The sequence below is a fragment of the Prosopis cineraria genome, unplaced genomic scaffold (genome assembly GCF_029017545.1).
Source record: "Prosopis cineraria cultivar Desert tree isolate PC_DT_omini unplaced genomic scaffold, ASM2901754v1 PC154, whole genome shotgun sequence".
Classification (NCBI taxonomy): Eukaryota; Viridiplantae; Streptophyta; class Magnoliopsida; order Fabales; family Fabaceae; genus Prosopis; species Prosopis cineraria.
Window position 1 is genome coordinate 35,998 of NW_026555481.1, and position 17,606 is coordinate 53,603.

At 34.2% G+C, this 17,606-nt stretch overlaps 2 protein-coding genes across 2 annotated transcripts; one reads left to right on the forward strand and one right to left on the reverse strand.

Annotated features, from left to right (window-relative positions):
* The first annotated feature begins 6,011 nt into the window (after positions 1 to 6,011).
* On the forward strand, positions 6,012 to 6,970 carry LOC129295621 (zinc finger protein ZAT5-like). The gene has a single exon (XM_054934155.1). The coding sequence runs from the start codon at positions 6,064 to 6,066 to the stop codon at positions 6,835 to 6,837; it is 774 nt and encodes a 257-aa protein (XP_054790130.1). The 5' UTR covers positions 6,012 to 6,063; the 3' UTR covers positions 6,838 to 6,970.
* Positions 6,971 to 11,684: 4,714 nt separating this feature from the next.
* LOC129295616 (ras-related protein RABC2a-like) lies at positions 11,685 to 14,421 on the reverse strand. Its single transcript, XM_054934149.1, has 6 exons — positions 14,036 to 14,421; positions 13,618 to 13,686; positions 13,336 to 13,401; positions 12,950 to 13,071; positions 12,359 to 12,487; positions 11,685 to 12,280 (listed from the first exon to the last, which is right to left on the reverse strand). The coding sequence occupies exons 1-6, from the start codon at positions 14,172 to 14,174 to the stop codon at positions 12,170 to 12,172; spliced, it is 636 nt and encodes a 211-aa protein (XP_054790124.1). The 5' UTR covers positions 14,175 to 14,421; the 3' UTR covers positions 11,685 to 12,169.
* Positions 14,422 to 17,606: the final 3,185 nt, after the last annotated feature.

Sequence of the window (17,606 nt, forward strand, 5' to 3'; positions counted from 1 at the left end):
ACTCATGAACATCAAGCAGTGTTGACTTTGATCCCAGTAAAGCAATGACTAGATAACCCCTTCTACATTAAATTTAAAAGAAAAATCCTCAAGGATGTACTCTTTTAATACTCGTACTTATTTTAAAAAAAGTCATCGTATTTATTACAAATTGATATTGATTAAATTTTTTTAATATTATTTTTATTTAAAGTGATTAATTATGAGAGATAATGTAATATAAATATAACAAAAATTAAGTACGGGTTAGACTAAAAAATCATTTCATTTTTAAATAAAAATCAATGACTCAATGGCATTCTTACTTATTTCTAACAAGGTTGTTAGGACGTTTTATAACAGGGACCGGAATAGTATTTTTCTTCAAGAGCAAAGCTTGAGAGAGAAGTCGCCTTCGTTCGTTCAGATCGTTCCTTCAAGAAATGAATCCTTAATGTCATCGAAAGAAATGTCAGGGCAAATGAAAGTTTCTTTAGCGGTTTAAATTCTGATCGATTGAGAGCGGCTTAAGGGCTACCAAACCACGCATCGTGAGGGGTGCGTTACGTCAAAGTTGCGCAATTGATTCAGATTCTTTATAATTGCCCTTTTTTTTACTTGTTCTATTTCATTCTCGAAAATCATGAAACCATTTAGAGGATCAACAAATTTACCATCATAAAAAGTTGCTGTCATGTACGATATAATGTTCCTTACAATTAAGGCTGTTGACAGGAGACATTTTCTGCCTTGTACCTTATATTAAAAAATGATCAAAATTTAAATTTTATTTCATATCTCATCTCATTTTAATAAGAGTTGAGATGAAATTTAGACATTTAATAATCACACCTACTTATTATTTAGATTGAATATGAAATGTCATTTGTCAAAACATTTGAATAGGATATAAAATTACATAGATTAAATAATTAAAGAGTCAAGTTCAATCAATAATTTAAATAAAAGGGCCAGCCTCAATCTCACTTGCAAACCCACTTTGTAGACAGTTTGTACATAAAAATACGATCTCAAATGATCTTGAATCTCACAAGAACAGAATCATTATTTCCAAATATCTTGGTGAAACAAGCTTGTTACTAAAAATAAAAAATAGTGATTAAAGACCGTGCTATGAATTTCGTAGAATCTTTGATTATTTGTAAAAACATTTTAGATTTTAAGGAAGTAGCTACCATCACTTTGTCGCTAAAAATAGAGCACTAAATCGAAGAAGAGGACACATATATCACTCAAAAGACTCACATTTTACACCCATGGTTCTTAAGTTTATCAATTAGTTTTTATTTTAATTCCAGACTTGTAACCATTTACGTTTTGTAACTTTTTAATAATAATCAAACACTTATTTTATCAAGTCTTGCGTATCTCTTATATCTGAGTAAACTATGATAAGAGACCTTGGGAATCCTTTGTTATCTATTGAGACTCAGTATCTCTGACACGCCTGGTAGTTTATTGTTCCTGACGAACACTTGTATCTTTAAATGATTGGCAATACTCAATCAATATGCACAAAGAATCATATTCTATGTATATGCCTAATCAATTGAGTTTTAACACATAAATAGATAGATGAGGATACAAGACACCCCAATACAAGAGTCCTTGTGCACATGGAGGCTATTTGGTTAGAATTCACTGTAAACTCATATTATAATAAAGAACAACAACCAACCCCGGCATGCACTTGAAAAATAAACTCATTAGATTACTTAAATGGCAATAATCAAGATTTGCATTTTTAATTCCTTAAATTAATATAAATAATTATGAGAAAATATCTCATAGCTTGCTTGGCTATATCGAGTATCACAAAGCAATGCAAAATTAAATAAAATAAAAAAATATAAACAAATAAACAATAAAAATAACATAATAATTAACATATATAAAAGAATATATATATATATATATATATTCTCCACAGTTTTATTTATAAGACACCTTCTAAAAATAATTTTTAATCTAAAATATAGGACACTTTATAATAATAAAACAACCTTTTTTTAATTTTATCCCTTCTTAATTAGCATGATGGTATTTAATGTAGTGATATTATTATTTAAAGCCATGAGTAAAAATGAAAGTACATCTTTATTTTTTATTACATCAACAAAAAAATTAAATCTTTTTAATACGTGTGAAATAGTTGAAAGTACCATATAATAAGGATAAAAAAAGTATGTATATATATATGTGTGTATGTATGTATACATAATATCAAGAAGGGATGAGATGGCATGTCCCAAAGGGTATCCTGAGCCTAGTCTCATTCCACAAATGTCTCGTCTCTCTCTCTCTCTCTCTCTTTTTTTGGAAGGGACAAATTCATCTTAACATGATCGAGACAGGTATGAGTTAACTAGAATGGGTATAACCTTAAACACCCCTACTTGTAACTACCAGCTTTTCAGCGCTCTTGGGCCTCCCTCAATTGATGCCTGTTGGCAAAAAAGCAAAATACAAAATGCCTATAAACAAGAAAAGTTAGCCCACTAGGCCTTTCCTCGCTACAGATCATGGCTTTCGGTTCAGGTCGGGCTCATTTGACTTAGTAACCGCTGATCAACGTCTCTGTCTTTTGTACATTTAAAGCCCAAAAAAGGCCCAATATCGTTTCCATTTCATCACCCCTTGAGTTTATAGGGAAGAGTACAATTTACCCCACACCCCCCCCCCCCGCCAAAACAAAAAACCAAAAAAAAAAAAAGACAAGACAGAGAAGGGTACTACGCTAGGGTTGATATTTTTTTATTAAGCTCGGTATTGGGTATTGACGATCGCAAAAGTAGCATGTGGGTCATTGCTTTGGATTTCTCATTCAAATTCATGTGATATTCTTCCATTGTTGTGCACCCATACTTCATATGGTATATATGCTCATATATTCACATATGAGGGAAGGAAGAAGATCTAGATCCTGAAGGCTGAAGCAAAAGTTAAAGCAGCATCCTTTGTAAGCAACTTGAACCTTTTTTACAATCACTATTTGATCTTTGCAATCAAATAAGCACATAGACTAAAAAAAAAAAAAATCATATAATACCCCCTCCGACAGGGTCCTGTTAAGTGTTAACTATTTTTCTAAAGTTAAGAATATTAATTAAAATTATTTAAATATGAAAGTTGTTAACAACTTTCCAAAATTTCCTCCATCGACTTTGTGAATAAAGTCTTATAGCTTGTTGTCTTTATAAAAGACAAAAAGGCGTTTCGGAAAACAAGTAATCAATTTTTCATTAAATTTTGTAGAAATCAAGAACCCATGGATATAAAGTTATAAATAAGGCTGGAAGGAGTGATATACATTATTAATTAATTCATGATTTATTAAAAATTTTAATTAAAATCTTAATTTTTTTAAAATATTTATACTTTTTTATTTATATCTTTTAAGAGTTTTTTAATAATACGTGCATGATCTTTAAATATAAAATATAAGAAATTATAAAAAGCAAGATATAATTAAAAAAATATAAAATTTACTTAATATTATATATTTTGAAACAAAAGGTGCTTCTAAAAAGCACTTATATTATGGTCTGAAAGGTATAATTATTCTTGTATCACTAATTTTCCAGTACCAATGAAATGACATGATCTTTGAAATTATGAGAGCGTCAAAAGGTGCAAACGTCACAATCCACCACATTCTTGTTAACAACTGCTGCTGCTCAATATATCATCAATTTTTTTTTCATATGAAAAAGAAAATACCCTAAACATAATGTTATATTTCACATTGAGAGGAGTTTGGAATGATCCTAATTATATAAATAGGTGTGTTACATATTTTATTGGACTAGTTTTTTTATGAGAGTGATAATTTTATATTAAAATAATATCAAAACTAAATTCAAATTCACTTAGTTGATGAGCCACTTGTGACATAGACATTACGAATTAGCTAAGAAAGTTATTACATCTTATATCAAAAGGATTTTGAAAGAATGTTAACTATATAAATAAGTACGTTATATATCTCACTAAATTAGCTTTTGCAAAAAGGGTACCTTATGACAATAAGCACCTCAATCACTTTGCAAGTAAAAATCCGAAGAGAAGTTCCCTTGATTTATCTGAGAATCTTTTATGTCACTTACTTCACTCTTGATAGTGCTTCACTATCCTTGATTTCGGGCTTGGTAAAATTCTTTCTACAAGTTCTCTTTAAATATATATCCTTCCTTTATTTTTATCTTTTTGCCCAGCTTACTATTATAAGATATGTGCCACACGTTCTGGAAACCACATTAACTACAAATTTACATATGGATCAACACGAAGTCACAAACGCATGTATCATATATGACAACTTCCAAAGTTTTTTTTTTTTCCTTAAAAAATATCAATCAAGAGGTGTAATCGCAATGGAGAGCGTCGTGAATGATAGTGGTTAAAGAAACAGCATTAAAAAGCTTCAAATTAACACACACACACTTTTCATGTTCTAAAGTTGAAACCAGTGAAGTGGCAGTTGCTGTCAAAAAGAAAAAACAGTGATATTTTTGGGTGAGTAACATAATCTGTCATTTATTTCCTGGAAGCAAGGTGCTGCATGCTTTGCATCTTGTCAAATGGGAGCACCATTGATTGACCGATGTTTAATTTATTCGGAGACATGGGAAGGTGGAGAGGTAGTGTGGGCGATGGATCATAGACCCGTGATGAATAAAGCGATCAAATATTCCACAATAACTATACAAATCAATCACAAGATTGAGTAAAAGCTTCTACCTATGTATAGATAGACGTGTTGAATTAATTAGATATGCTTTGCTTAATTATAACCCACTAGATGTTCAACCCAAAGAAGCGGCGCTGAACCATAACAGCGGCGTACCATTACCAACGCCATTAAGTGCCCCTCACAAGCCCGTTCAGGTTTCGCCACCATTCCTCACGCCCAGAATCTGTCCTCCTCTAACATATTAACTTCCACACAAACACACCCTGAACATAACTCCGGTCTCGGGGGACCCACTACTTCCACGCTGGGGTGCCTTCTATTTTATTCATTCCTTCTTTTATCCAAATTCTAACAAATGCAAAGTCATATGGGAGTTTGGAAATTACAAACCAATGAAGTAATTAGCACTAACTTGGGAGTGGCTGACTATGAGTAGAAGTTGCAGTCCAATATAATCCAAGCTAGACCATACTTTTAACGGACGCCAAATCATTTGGGGCAAGACTATGAGATATATTAATGGAATGGATCACTGGTTGGTTCAAGTAGCAGCGTGATTATTGGGTGATATATTGCCACTACCGAGGCACTGACCATAAAATATAAGCAGTGGTTGGATCAGCTCCGCATGCATGATCATTCCCCCATCAAGTGTGTTTGCGTGCGTCGTGCATCTTTCCACCATCTCAAATCAATAATGCATGTCTCATGGCATACATATATATATATATATATATAAAACAAAATTAATAATCAACATTATTGCAAGACGGTGTCTTGGGAGAGAAGCCACAATCTTGTGGGAAAATGAATATCTGTGGAGGGAACTGGATAATGGATTATTATGGATGTTAAATTGAAAGGCTAGCATTATAGAAGAGGATGAAAGAGAGGTAGGGGGTGGAATAGGAAATAAAAACGAATGACGAGAGAGAAGAGAAAGACACATAATAAGGGAATTAGGTGAAAGGCAAATATTGAGGGAAAGTGGCAAAAAAATTGTGTGGTTCCAGGCTTGCGCTGCAATCCTCCAGAAAGGAATCGTTGAGAAAAAGCAACGGGTTTGCTTCAAAGCCAACCGAATCTCACTCCTTTCCTCGCCCTCCTCATGCTTCTTGCCCCTCTTGCATCTTCCTTCTCTTCTCTCTCCTTCCTCACACACCATTCCTCAATTAATTACTAATAATATTCCTATATATATCCTCCTCAGGTTGGGCACTCAGCTCTGGCAAATTCAATCCCTCCACCCTCTTGCCCTTTTCTCTGCTTCTATTCAATCCTTCTCACGCCACCCATATAGATCCTTATATATATATATCTTCATTAACTCCGCACAGTCTTCCATCTCTCTCTATCTCTCTTCATTGATCATGGAGGATATCATTCAGGAGCAAGTTGTGGTGGCGTGCAGGGATCGGGCACAGATCATGAAGGGCAAGCGCACCAAGCGTCAAAGGACACCGTCCCCGATCAGGCTAGCCATAGGCTTGCCTTCTGCAACGGGCAGCAGCAGTGAGGTCTGTTCCGGTGGGTCTGACGTCCCGAACACGTCGTCATCTGAGTTGAGAGATAACACGCAGTCCACAACGACAACGTCGCCGACGGAGGAAGAGGAGGACATGGCCAATTGCTTGATTCTTTTGGCTCAAGGGAAATTCTCACATCCCGTGGCCGTACCTAAGGATGGGGCATACCTTTACCAGTGCAGGACTTGCGACCGAGGCTTCCCTTCGTTCCGAGCGCTTGGTGGACACAGAGCCAGACACAAGAAGATGAAGCCCAGCCCAGAAGAAAATAATCAAGATGGTGGGTGCGATGAGTACTGCACCACCACTGCTCTCTCCTTGAAATTATCCAACAGGGTTTCTTTGTGTAGCGGTAAATCGTCCAAAGTTCACGAGTGTTCCATTTGCGGGGCTGACTTCTCTTCCGGGCAAGCCTTGGGGGGTCACATGAGAAGGCACAGAACTTTGGTGAACGAGTCATCCCAGGACGTCAAGAAACCCAGAAACGTCTTCAAGCTGGACTTGAATCTTCCGGCTCCTGATGAGGATCATGATCACTCGGAATCCAAGTTTCCTTTTCACTCCAAAGACTCCGTCCTTGTCTTCTCGGCGTCTCCTTTGGTGGATTGTCATTACTGATGAAGTATCTCGTAGGTTAACTAACCTCTCCGAGAGACAAACTTGTGTCCACCATATTTTTTATATTCTCTTTTCGCTCAGGTTAACGTGTACCAGATAATCAGATTAATGCCCATTCTTTCCATTCTTTTAATATTGCTCCGTTTGATTCGTCTGTGTATAATACGCAATCAAAATTGAATTTCTTGGGATGAGCGGCTCAAGAGTAGGTTCGCAATCTCTTCATTGGCTGGTTTTGATGAGCAAGTTATTTACGAGAGATATCAAAAGGAGAAGAAACTCAGCAGTCCTGCAGGAGTTCGCCACTGTCCCCAACACAAACCTCGAAACCAAAGTAGTGGATTGCATCATCTTGGATGTCTTTCCTTTTCGAGAAAGGCGAGTCCCTCTGATCACAAAAAATGTTACCAATATAAGTATAATACTTGTGCTACTTTTTAAAATGAGTGTACTGTAGATATACAGAGCGATTTTAAAGTCTAATATTTTAAATTAACTTGCCATCACTTAATTGAAGGAAAAAAATTTCATGCAGACCAAGTTAAAAAAACTATTTTATTTTTAAGAATCTCCAGTGTTAACTAATTGAATAAACACTTATAAATTTTCATATTTCTAAATTTAGGTATAACTTACAAATTCTTGTAGTTTAATTGTTAATTTCCCTTATGGCAAAGTTACATAGATATAACTAATTTTTTTAGTGAAAAAATTGGGCCAGTCGAAAAGTAATTCTTTTTTTCATATTTTACAGAATCTGTGCATAGATTGTACGTGGATGGTACATTTTATATTGATGAACTATTTTAATTTTTAACTCCAATTCGCCGAATCACCGTAGATTTTAATTTTGAGTGGGAGACTAGCCTGTACGTAGTGTCATTCAGTTATGCTCCAACATATTCATGCTAATTTAGCAAGAAAAATATAGTCAATTTATGTGAGACATGTTTGTCAACGATCATCACTTAGTCAACGTTTTGACTTAGAATGCAAAAAAGAAAGCATGTGTCACGCCTTGAAAAATTTGATGTTATCGGCATAAGATATATGCACAAACATACATTCTTTAAATCTTGATTAAAGAAACTTTAATATAATATTTTAGTTCATTTAAAATAGGATATAAAATCATTGTTAAACATTTTTTTCACAATTTACAACATCAACTCAGTAAAGCTCCTCAATAACAATCAATCAGCACAATATAGAATCAGGACTCTAACTGTAAATTATGTGAAACACCTAAAACATTATGTATAAAAATATAATATATAAATTATAAATTTACATTAAAATAGAAATTACCCAAAATGGCGTCTCAACTTAAGTCTAGAAGCAAAATTCCTCCAAGAATCTAATGGAGATACAGGGTCAGCTATGCTATCTGAGACCAAAATATTTTTCAGTGATTAACGTCCCAATCATAACATTTTGTAGATTCAAAATGAATAAAATACAACATATATATAAATTAAAGAGAAAGCAATTCAACGAAATCAAATTTATATGCTTGAAATAAAAGTTCTATATAACTTCAATATCAAGAAACTTAAAATCTATAATAATAAGACAGCTTTAAAATTTAATCTTGATAATTCAAAATAATTAAATAAATGCATAAATAAAATAACAACATTTGCTAAAAAACTATTAGAGTGTGAAATCATCAATTAATTAAAAATTCAGAACAATTCACAAATATGGACACACGGTTCACGAGGATAAATAATCAAACGCGATTTATGCCACAAAGACAAATGTAAATGCACATTCTACGAGAGTAAGTAATCAAATGCAGCCGAAGCCACGAAACAAATGTGGATACACAATCTACGAGGGTAATACTAACCAAACGCGACTTGAAGCCATGAAACAAAAGTGAGTACGATGCTCACAAATAACCATTCTTCCGTTCCACGTGCATTGGCTATCGTACCGGACTAGCACCTCCTATAAGTACCCTGCTAGTTGGGTGTACCATGGAATGCTAAGGACTAACGGAACTGCTGTTAGCAACTAGTGTTCTGTATAAAATCTCCTCCAAATTCATTTTCAAACATACGAAAAAGTCACATTGTTAAAATGCAATTTCCATTATCAAAATCAAACTCGCATGAAGAGTTTTGAACATTAAAAACTTACCAGAATAAAACTTCATAAATGATACCCATACTTGCATTTATTGAAGAACCAAAATTATCAAAACTGATAAAAATAATTCCATCAATCTTAAAAACATCCTTTGTAAGGAAAAATAAATACATGTCATAATTTAAATATTTTCCCACATCCTTTTATAATTTCTTAGAATAAAAATAATTTAATTAAAATCATATAAAATATGTAATATAATTGTTATTAAATAATTCAAATAAAATATTTTTTTAATAAAAATTAATTATAAATTAGTTGAAATATTATTCAGTTATCTGTAAAATTTGTAAGTGTATAATTTATTTTCAAACCTCTAGGCCAATGTTCTGTCCTAAAATTCCTCAAACAGCAATGACGAGAGCAGAGAAAGAACAGGGAAGCGAGATGCTAGCTGGACGAACAAGGAGAAGGAAGAAGATGATGATCCTCACGCATCTATATTACGACGGACACACACACCACACTGGCAACTAGAAATGGAAGAGGAACATTGGTTCGAAGCTTCTGGACGAGCTCCCTCTTGCTGTCTCAACTGAATTTTCCACCGCACCTCAGGACGACAAAACGGAGGAAGAGCAAGAAGGAGAAAAGGTTGGCCGTGTGAGCTGAACGAGGGAGGGTCTGTTGCAACCGAAGCAAGAAGAAAGAACAACGACCAACTACACAGAAGAATGAAAGGTTGACTGACTGAATCACAGCTAGCATCAGCGAGAAGTTGGCAACGTAAAACAGGGGAGAGGAAGGAAGAGCAAGCCCAACAAACCAGCACCTTAATCGATCTCCTTGTGACGTCAAACTCATGGCAGCTTGAACTCCATGCCAACAACCAACTAGGAACGAAGAAGGAGAGGAGAGGACGACAATGAATGAGGGAAGGAGGAGATGGAAACCGACAGCACAAAGGAAGGAAAACTCACAGCAGTGCTCCCATGGCAGCACACCAGTAGAGGAAAAAAAAAATCCAAGCGCACCTTCAATGGCCAGAGATCGAAAGGATGAAGGAAGAGGAAGGCAGTCTCGCGAGCTCTCGAAGGTTCCAAAATGTAGAGGGAAAAGATGATGAATAAAATCTGATGGTGCGGATTTTTCTTTGAGCTCCGTTTCCCATTCATTGTTTTGTGTATATATATATATATATATATATTTTAAGGGCAAACTAGGAATTTTATTATGGGCTGAAGTGAAAATAAATTTCCTACTTTTCAGTTTCCGAATTCGAACCAAGCATCAAATGATAAAGTTTTCACTAAGCGTGTATGCTTTTCTTACTATATTTGGTCCAAAACAAAATATTTAAAATCCTTCATTATAAATTTTAAATTTTTACTTAAAATTTCAGATCTTTACAATAATAGTAATATAATTAAAGAATTATGAAAAAATTAAATTGTCAAACAAAAATTAAAAAGAATGAAAAAAATCTGATATATTGAAGTCTAATGAGAACATTTCTAATTTTAATAATAATTACATACCAAAATTATTACATACCAAAATTTTTAATTTTAATAATAATTTTTTTTTAGGTCATCAGAGCATGGGAGTATTGTGGTAATTTGGGACACCCCACATTAGGTCCTCGCAAGACTTTTTTTTTTTTTGACCAATCATGCATATAGAAAGGACTAGTTGGAACTAAATAGGGTAAGCTGAAATCTACATACACTCTCCCTCTACAGGTCTTTTAAAATTTCTTTCACGTATTAAAAAATATAACCAATACACAGAAATATTGACTATATTGTCGAATTTATCTCTAAGCTTAATAAAGATTTTTGAACTTGTTGGAGTAAATAAGACTACATTACGAAAAATATTAAATACTATTTTGAACTTTTAAAAAGACATACAAAATAAAACACAAAATTTTCCCTAAAAAATATATATTTTAAAATAGAGGGAGCACGAAGCATGTGGTGGGTGGCTGTGGACAGCAAACGATGGTGATATTTCGAGATTACAAGTGAAAGCAAATGATGAGATGAATACATGATTGTCCTATATATGTAATATTGGAACAAAAGCCACAAGCTTTAATTTCCAGCCACGTACTATTTATTTTTGTGTCTCTTTTTGACTCCCAACCCACTCGATCAAACCTCCAAACGGATATCTGGCTTTGAGGGGAAAAAATCTAACGGATAATGCTCCTCCCCGCCCCTTTTCTAACTTCTGTCTTTTCTTTTTAGGAATGCAATAGCCATGCAAGTTCTTGCTCAGAACACTTGGTCATGGTGAGGGTCATTTATTTCCTGTGGCTATACTTTGATTGAATCCCATTCTCTTGGCTCGTCTGATCATAATGTTACATGCATATAGGAGAAACCGAAAAAGCTCTCTCTGGAGTCAAACTATTTCAGGGCGTCAAGTGTGAGTAGGCCCAAGCTAATATAACAAGTCTCTCATTAAGCTTAAAAACTAATATACAATGATATCCAAAAAAAAAAACTTAATACACAACAAAAGAGAAAAACTATAAACTTTAGCTTTAGAATTTTGAGCGAAGATGCAGTATCCTTTTGTTATTTTTATCCACCCGTTCTCTTCCCCTATTTCCGAGCAGTTACTCCCAAGTTTTGACATTATATGTATAGTATGTACCAATTAATTCATATTCAAACATTATTAGATTCAAATATAAACGAGGAATCACGAATGTAACTCATTCAATGTTGTTCTGCTGCAAATAATTGGTAAAAGAAGTATTTAACCACCTCTTCATATATATATATAAACAGTACAGCTCATGTTAACAGAACTTGTTAGAATTTTTATATTATATATAAAATATAGATTTCAATGAGCACCATGAGATACCAAACTGCAACCTAATAAATGACACACACGATCTATGAAGGGGGTGATCCTGGAAGCATTCATCTGTTCAACATTAACAAAGTCTACAAGGTTGCATTGATTTATTGGTCAGGTGTGAGCTAAAATGGAGAACATAAAGGCAAGCACATTTTCACAGGATAATAGGCATAATGTTGGAGGAATTTTTCACTTGTTAGTGCAAAGTATAATGCGACGGGCAGACAATGACGAGTCAGAAGCCAAGGATGAAGCTTTTGTTTTCGTTTTTTGGCCGAAGGAAGAAGCTTAGTTAATATACATGATATGTCCAAGGCTCCAAGCTGTGCTACTCAAGATTCACTGTCCCCCGAAATGCATTTTAGGAGCAACAAGCACCGTTCTCAGATGATCGGGGTTCCTGTTTCTGCTTTAGAATATTCCTTTTAACTGAGGTTGATCCTTCTTCCAAAAGACTAGGAACTTCCATTATCTATCAAACAACAGCCGATTTGTTATCAATGTATAGGGGTAAACAATGTACAGAATAATCTGAGAGTCTCAAATGTACCTTCAGAGCAAGTTCCTCGAAGCATTTCTCCACATTTTCTCTAGTTTTAGCACTGCATTCAAGAAACAAAGAGCCCAACTCTTCGGCGAGGGCTGAGCCCTCTTCTCTGCTCACAACCCTTTCAGAATCCTGAACACAAATAAATAACCATCAAGCAAACTAATGAACAGAACACGTCAGGAAAAAAATTATGCTAGTAAAAGACCCCTGGAAATAAGCAGTTCCAGCCTAGATTTCAAAAGATGATTCTCCTAAACATGCAGGGCTTTGCCCTTTGTGAAGTGAGCTGCTTTTCATTTCATTTATTAAGATCTTAGCTTGTTGCCTATGTCACCATGGTCTATTCTTCCTAAAGCTGTCGTAGTAGTACATATTAACTAGACTTGTGCCTCACTGAGCAGAGACACAGGGTAGACAACCTGAATTTTCTTTCATTACCCTTGTAAATGGAGATGAGCTCAAAACTTTATATTTCATCATGCTACATTACTATATTTCCCTGTACTTTTATTGACGGAATATTTCCCTGTAATAACCAATTCCTTCCCATACCTTGTATAAATAAATACAAAATCATAGCAAAAATCTTACCCTGTCAACTTTGTTTCCAACTAGCATCTTCACACAATCCTGATTAGTTGAATAGAGTTCCACTTCCTTAGACCATATTTCTGATAAGTTTGTGAATGTGTCTCTCCTTGTGACATCATAAACTAAAATGAGAGCAAACAATAAGCATTGTATTAAACTATAATTCCCAACAATGGAAATGATTCCTTTTAAATGCTTAATTTGGTCATCATATATCAGACCTCACTCCAACATAACAGATGCCATGAAAACCACCAATAAAAGTATCAAGAGTCACGTAGCTCAAAACAAGTCTCACCCACCAAATTTTCCATAAAGCAATTCTCTACAGAGTCTTCTAGCCAGAACTCAACATGGAGATAGATTTTGGGATTAGTTTAGCATACCCAGAATGATTCCTTGCGCTCCTCTATAATATGAACTTGTTAGAGTTCTGAACCTTTCCTGCCCAGCTGCAAAACAGATATAACGTTTCACAAAAGGGAAAGCATTACTGAACAGTCACTTGTGTCAATGGACATATGGTCCACATGATATAAATAAGGGAAAGAATATATTCCACTCTATTTGTTTGCTTCCACAAGTCTAGTTGCGGAAGTATTATTGATGAGAAAAAAGAGCCTGATTTCATGAATCAAATGGAAGCACAAGATTTGGGCACAAGTTACCAGTATCCCAAATTGTTAATTTCAATTTCTTCCCACCTACAGTGAGCTGCTTGATCTTAAAATCAACGCCTGCAGATGATGAAGACAAAAGAGCAGTTAGATTAGATCATTTCAGAAACGGAAAGATGCTTCTTAAGGGTTCGAGGTTGGTCTGCCACCTTATCATTGAAACGAACTTAAAAAGTTCCAACCCAGAAAGTGGATTGTAAATTTAAAATAGAAAATCAGCAGATACTGTTTGCTTGACACGAATCTATAAGAAATATCACAAAATCCCTTGGCTGTTCTGTTCAGAACTTCAGATTGGTGGTGGAAAATAGCAATCAAGATGTCAGAGTCATGTCATGATAGGTTCAAGTCCGAGATTTCCAGAGGAACTTGATAGAATGAATAAGCAAATGAGAGCTTAGATAAATACCAATGGTTGGGGCAAGATCTTCAAGAGAACTGGATATGAAGCTGACGAGTAGACTACTTTTTCCCACACCGGAGTCGCCGATCAACAAGATCTTGAAAGAGAGATCATAGCCACTGCTCTGACCTGAAGATGAACTCATTATCTCTCTCCCCCGCTCTCTCCCCTTCTCTCTATAGTGAATCCTTTTCTAATGGACTCTCTCTCTCTCTCTATCTATCTAGAAAGTACAGTGAAAGAAACATGTATATATAAAGTCGGTGTGGGTGGGGTGGGGGAGAGCAAGAGGGAGAGATGTAAGAGAAGAAAAGGAGAAAAGCTTAAAGACACCCCTGTAATGAAGTGCAATGGGGCATCTTTCTTTTGATTAAAGAAAACGGCTACCTTGGTCTGAGTTTCTACTTTCTTCAGACTCAGCTGAGTCACGAACGTATTTATTCTTTTCTTTTTCCGAGCTTATAAATTCCCCAACTTCAAATATGCGGTGCCCAATTTAGAAACTCCAAGCCCCACGTGTGAGGGATTGGGATGGTTTGCTCCGTAAGCAATGCTCTTTAAAGATGTTCGCTTTTGTGTTTTCACCTGTTGGTAAGGTATAGGTACCTTTTCAAGCCAACAATCATATTACTGACCGAATGAAAAAGGGATACTAGTCGATTAAGGCAGGCACAGACTCTCAAAAACAGCATCATCCTTGTCTTTCATCTCTATACTGAAAACTTCAATGCCAGAGCTTCTTCTTTACCATTATTATTCGTTTTCGGAACTTGCTAAAGTCATTGTTTTTAATGTGAACAATACCTTCATAGCGTCTAGGTGATGGCTAATTACATTCAAATCATATGAAAGGGGAATGACTCGGCATTTGGGATGATCTTAATACGAAAAAAGGAAAACATTCAAAGAATAGATGTTGATGAACCAGTTGGGCGTGAAAAAATGATATGACCCATTGGGTGAAGAGGCACTCTCAAATGCTTGAAAAGCAAAATAACAAAACCACGGATGTGATGTTTGGGTGGGAGGTCACTATTTGTTTTTTTCTTTCATCGCATGTTTCTTCAGAAATCATAATACACTATATCCATTCAAGGCACCTCGAAAATGTTTCCTTTCTCCCAGCTGTTTTTGAATCCCTAAAATTAATGAGACATGTAATAGCACCGTAATAACAATGCGTTTCCGTGGGACTCTTTTCCGATGTTGGCGGGACTGCATAAGAGAGTACAGCTTTCTTTATTTTGTATCATAGGAAAATACCAGATAACAGGGAACAAGAACAGAAAAATAAGGGAATGCGAAGCATCGAGGGGGATCATGATTTCTGAGCTAGGATATTGAGAAGCATGTGGATGAAGAGCTTTAATGTATTGGTGGAAAGCTGACAGCGAAAAGAGTTACTTGATATAAAGAAACAGAAACTTTGGTGCTTGTGCTTGATTGATTCGGATGTCCCACATCTTGATGGAATCGGGGGTTATCATGCCTGTGGTTTGCCTTTATTCTGCCCTTTCCCGCAGGTTCGTCCCCACGACCCCACCCCTTCACCACTCTCTCCGGCTTCCCGCTTCTGACAGGCTCACAAATCACTGTATGGTTTTTTTTTTTTGTAAATTTTAAAAACTAAATTGAAAGAACAATTACCTTTCTCATTCTTCACAAAAAAAATATTGCCTATATATATATATATATATATTAATATATTAATGTTGATATTCATATTTTAAAAAAGTTACAATTTGGGGGTACCTCTAGAATAAAAATAATTTTATGGCATTGAAAAATTTAAATTATAATTTTGGATAACATAAACAATAATTTTAAAATATCGATGATAACCTATTTTTTTGGTGGAGATTTTTATTTATAAAATTTAGATTTCTATTAATATAAGTGTTGATTTCCGAAAAAAAAGGAACCAAAATTATCGTTTTTTTTAGGGAAAAATTGGTTAAATTATGAAGTATTTCAATATTTTTCATTTCAAAACTCAAATTTTCTTTAAATAAAAAATAGGAAAAATTGCTAAAAGTTATCTTACCACAAATTCAATTGTGGAGAGCAACTTGAAAATTTTCTAAGAGGAGGTCCTTTATTGGCATTAATTTGGAGCTATAAATGGCCAAATTGACCTTATGATTAAAAAATAAAAAAGTTGAGCAAGATCCTTTATTGCCATATATTGCATAAGGTGCTTCACTATTGATATAAGACAATGTTCTTTGTTGTCAATAATTTCATGTTAATACTTAAAAGGTTCTTTTACAACAATTTATTGAGCCCTAAAGCACATTTGAAGCATATGAGATGTTTCTTCCACAACATGCTACTAATTTTTGACAAAATGTAATTTTCTTCCATATATTCGAATATCACATTTGTGTATCCAAATATCATTTGCTAAAATCCCTTGTGGATACCTTTAGCTGTATATGCAATGGTTTTTTTCATGATATGCAATTGCTTTTTAATGAAATGCAACTTTCTTTCATATATTTAAATATCACTTTTGCATATTCAAATATCTCTTGTTAAAATCAATTATGAATATCTTTAGATATGCGTATGTGATGTTTTTTCCACAATATGCAACTGCTTTTTAATGAAATGTGATTTTATTTCACATATTCAAATGTCACTTTCACATATTCAAATATTCCTTGTTAAAATCTCTTATAGGCCTTTGGAAACATATGCGATGTTTCTTCCACGACATGCGACTGCTCTTAAATGAAATGCAATTTTCTTCTATACATTTAAACTTCACTTATGCACATTCAAATATTCCTTGTTAAAATTCTCTGTGGATAACTTTGGATGCATATGCAATATTTCTTCCACAATATTTGACTGCTCTTTAATGTAATTTCTTCCATATATTTGAATATCACTTCTATATATTCAAATATCCCTTGTTAAAATTTCTTATAGACACATTTGAATGTATATTCAATGTTTTTTCCATTATATACAACTGATCTTCAATTAAATGTACTTTTCTTTCATATATTTAAATATCACAAATACATACTTGAATCAATGGAAGCCAATTGCATTTTCTTGAAGGTTGATTACATGTTATGGAAGAAGGGTTGTACATGATTAAAGAGACTTGCATATTGTCTTAAGACATAACATTAAGTATAAATTTTCAAGATATCCAATTTTCATATTCGAATGTTACACCAGGACATTATTTTCAAGACATGTAATCTCATTTCAATTTTTAGGATATTCATTTGTGAGATTCGAGTAAAATGAAGGTCAGGAATGAAATGTAGCCTCTATTACCTCAATCTTTAAGATATTTGTTCTTTTGATTTCAATATGGCTTAGAACTTGAATTTAATATATTGCACCAACATTGTGTTTTTTGTATATTGCTAATGTATGCTCGAATATGGTTATATATAACATCGCGTTTTCAGGATATCGTAAATGTATATTTGGATACTAGCATGCCTATAAACAAGATAACAATGGGAGTAAATAATTGTATTCAAAAATTCATTTATCATTATACAAGAGTATGTTCTCACATCCCTTGACAATATAAACTACATTATAAGAAGAT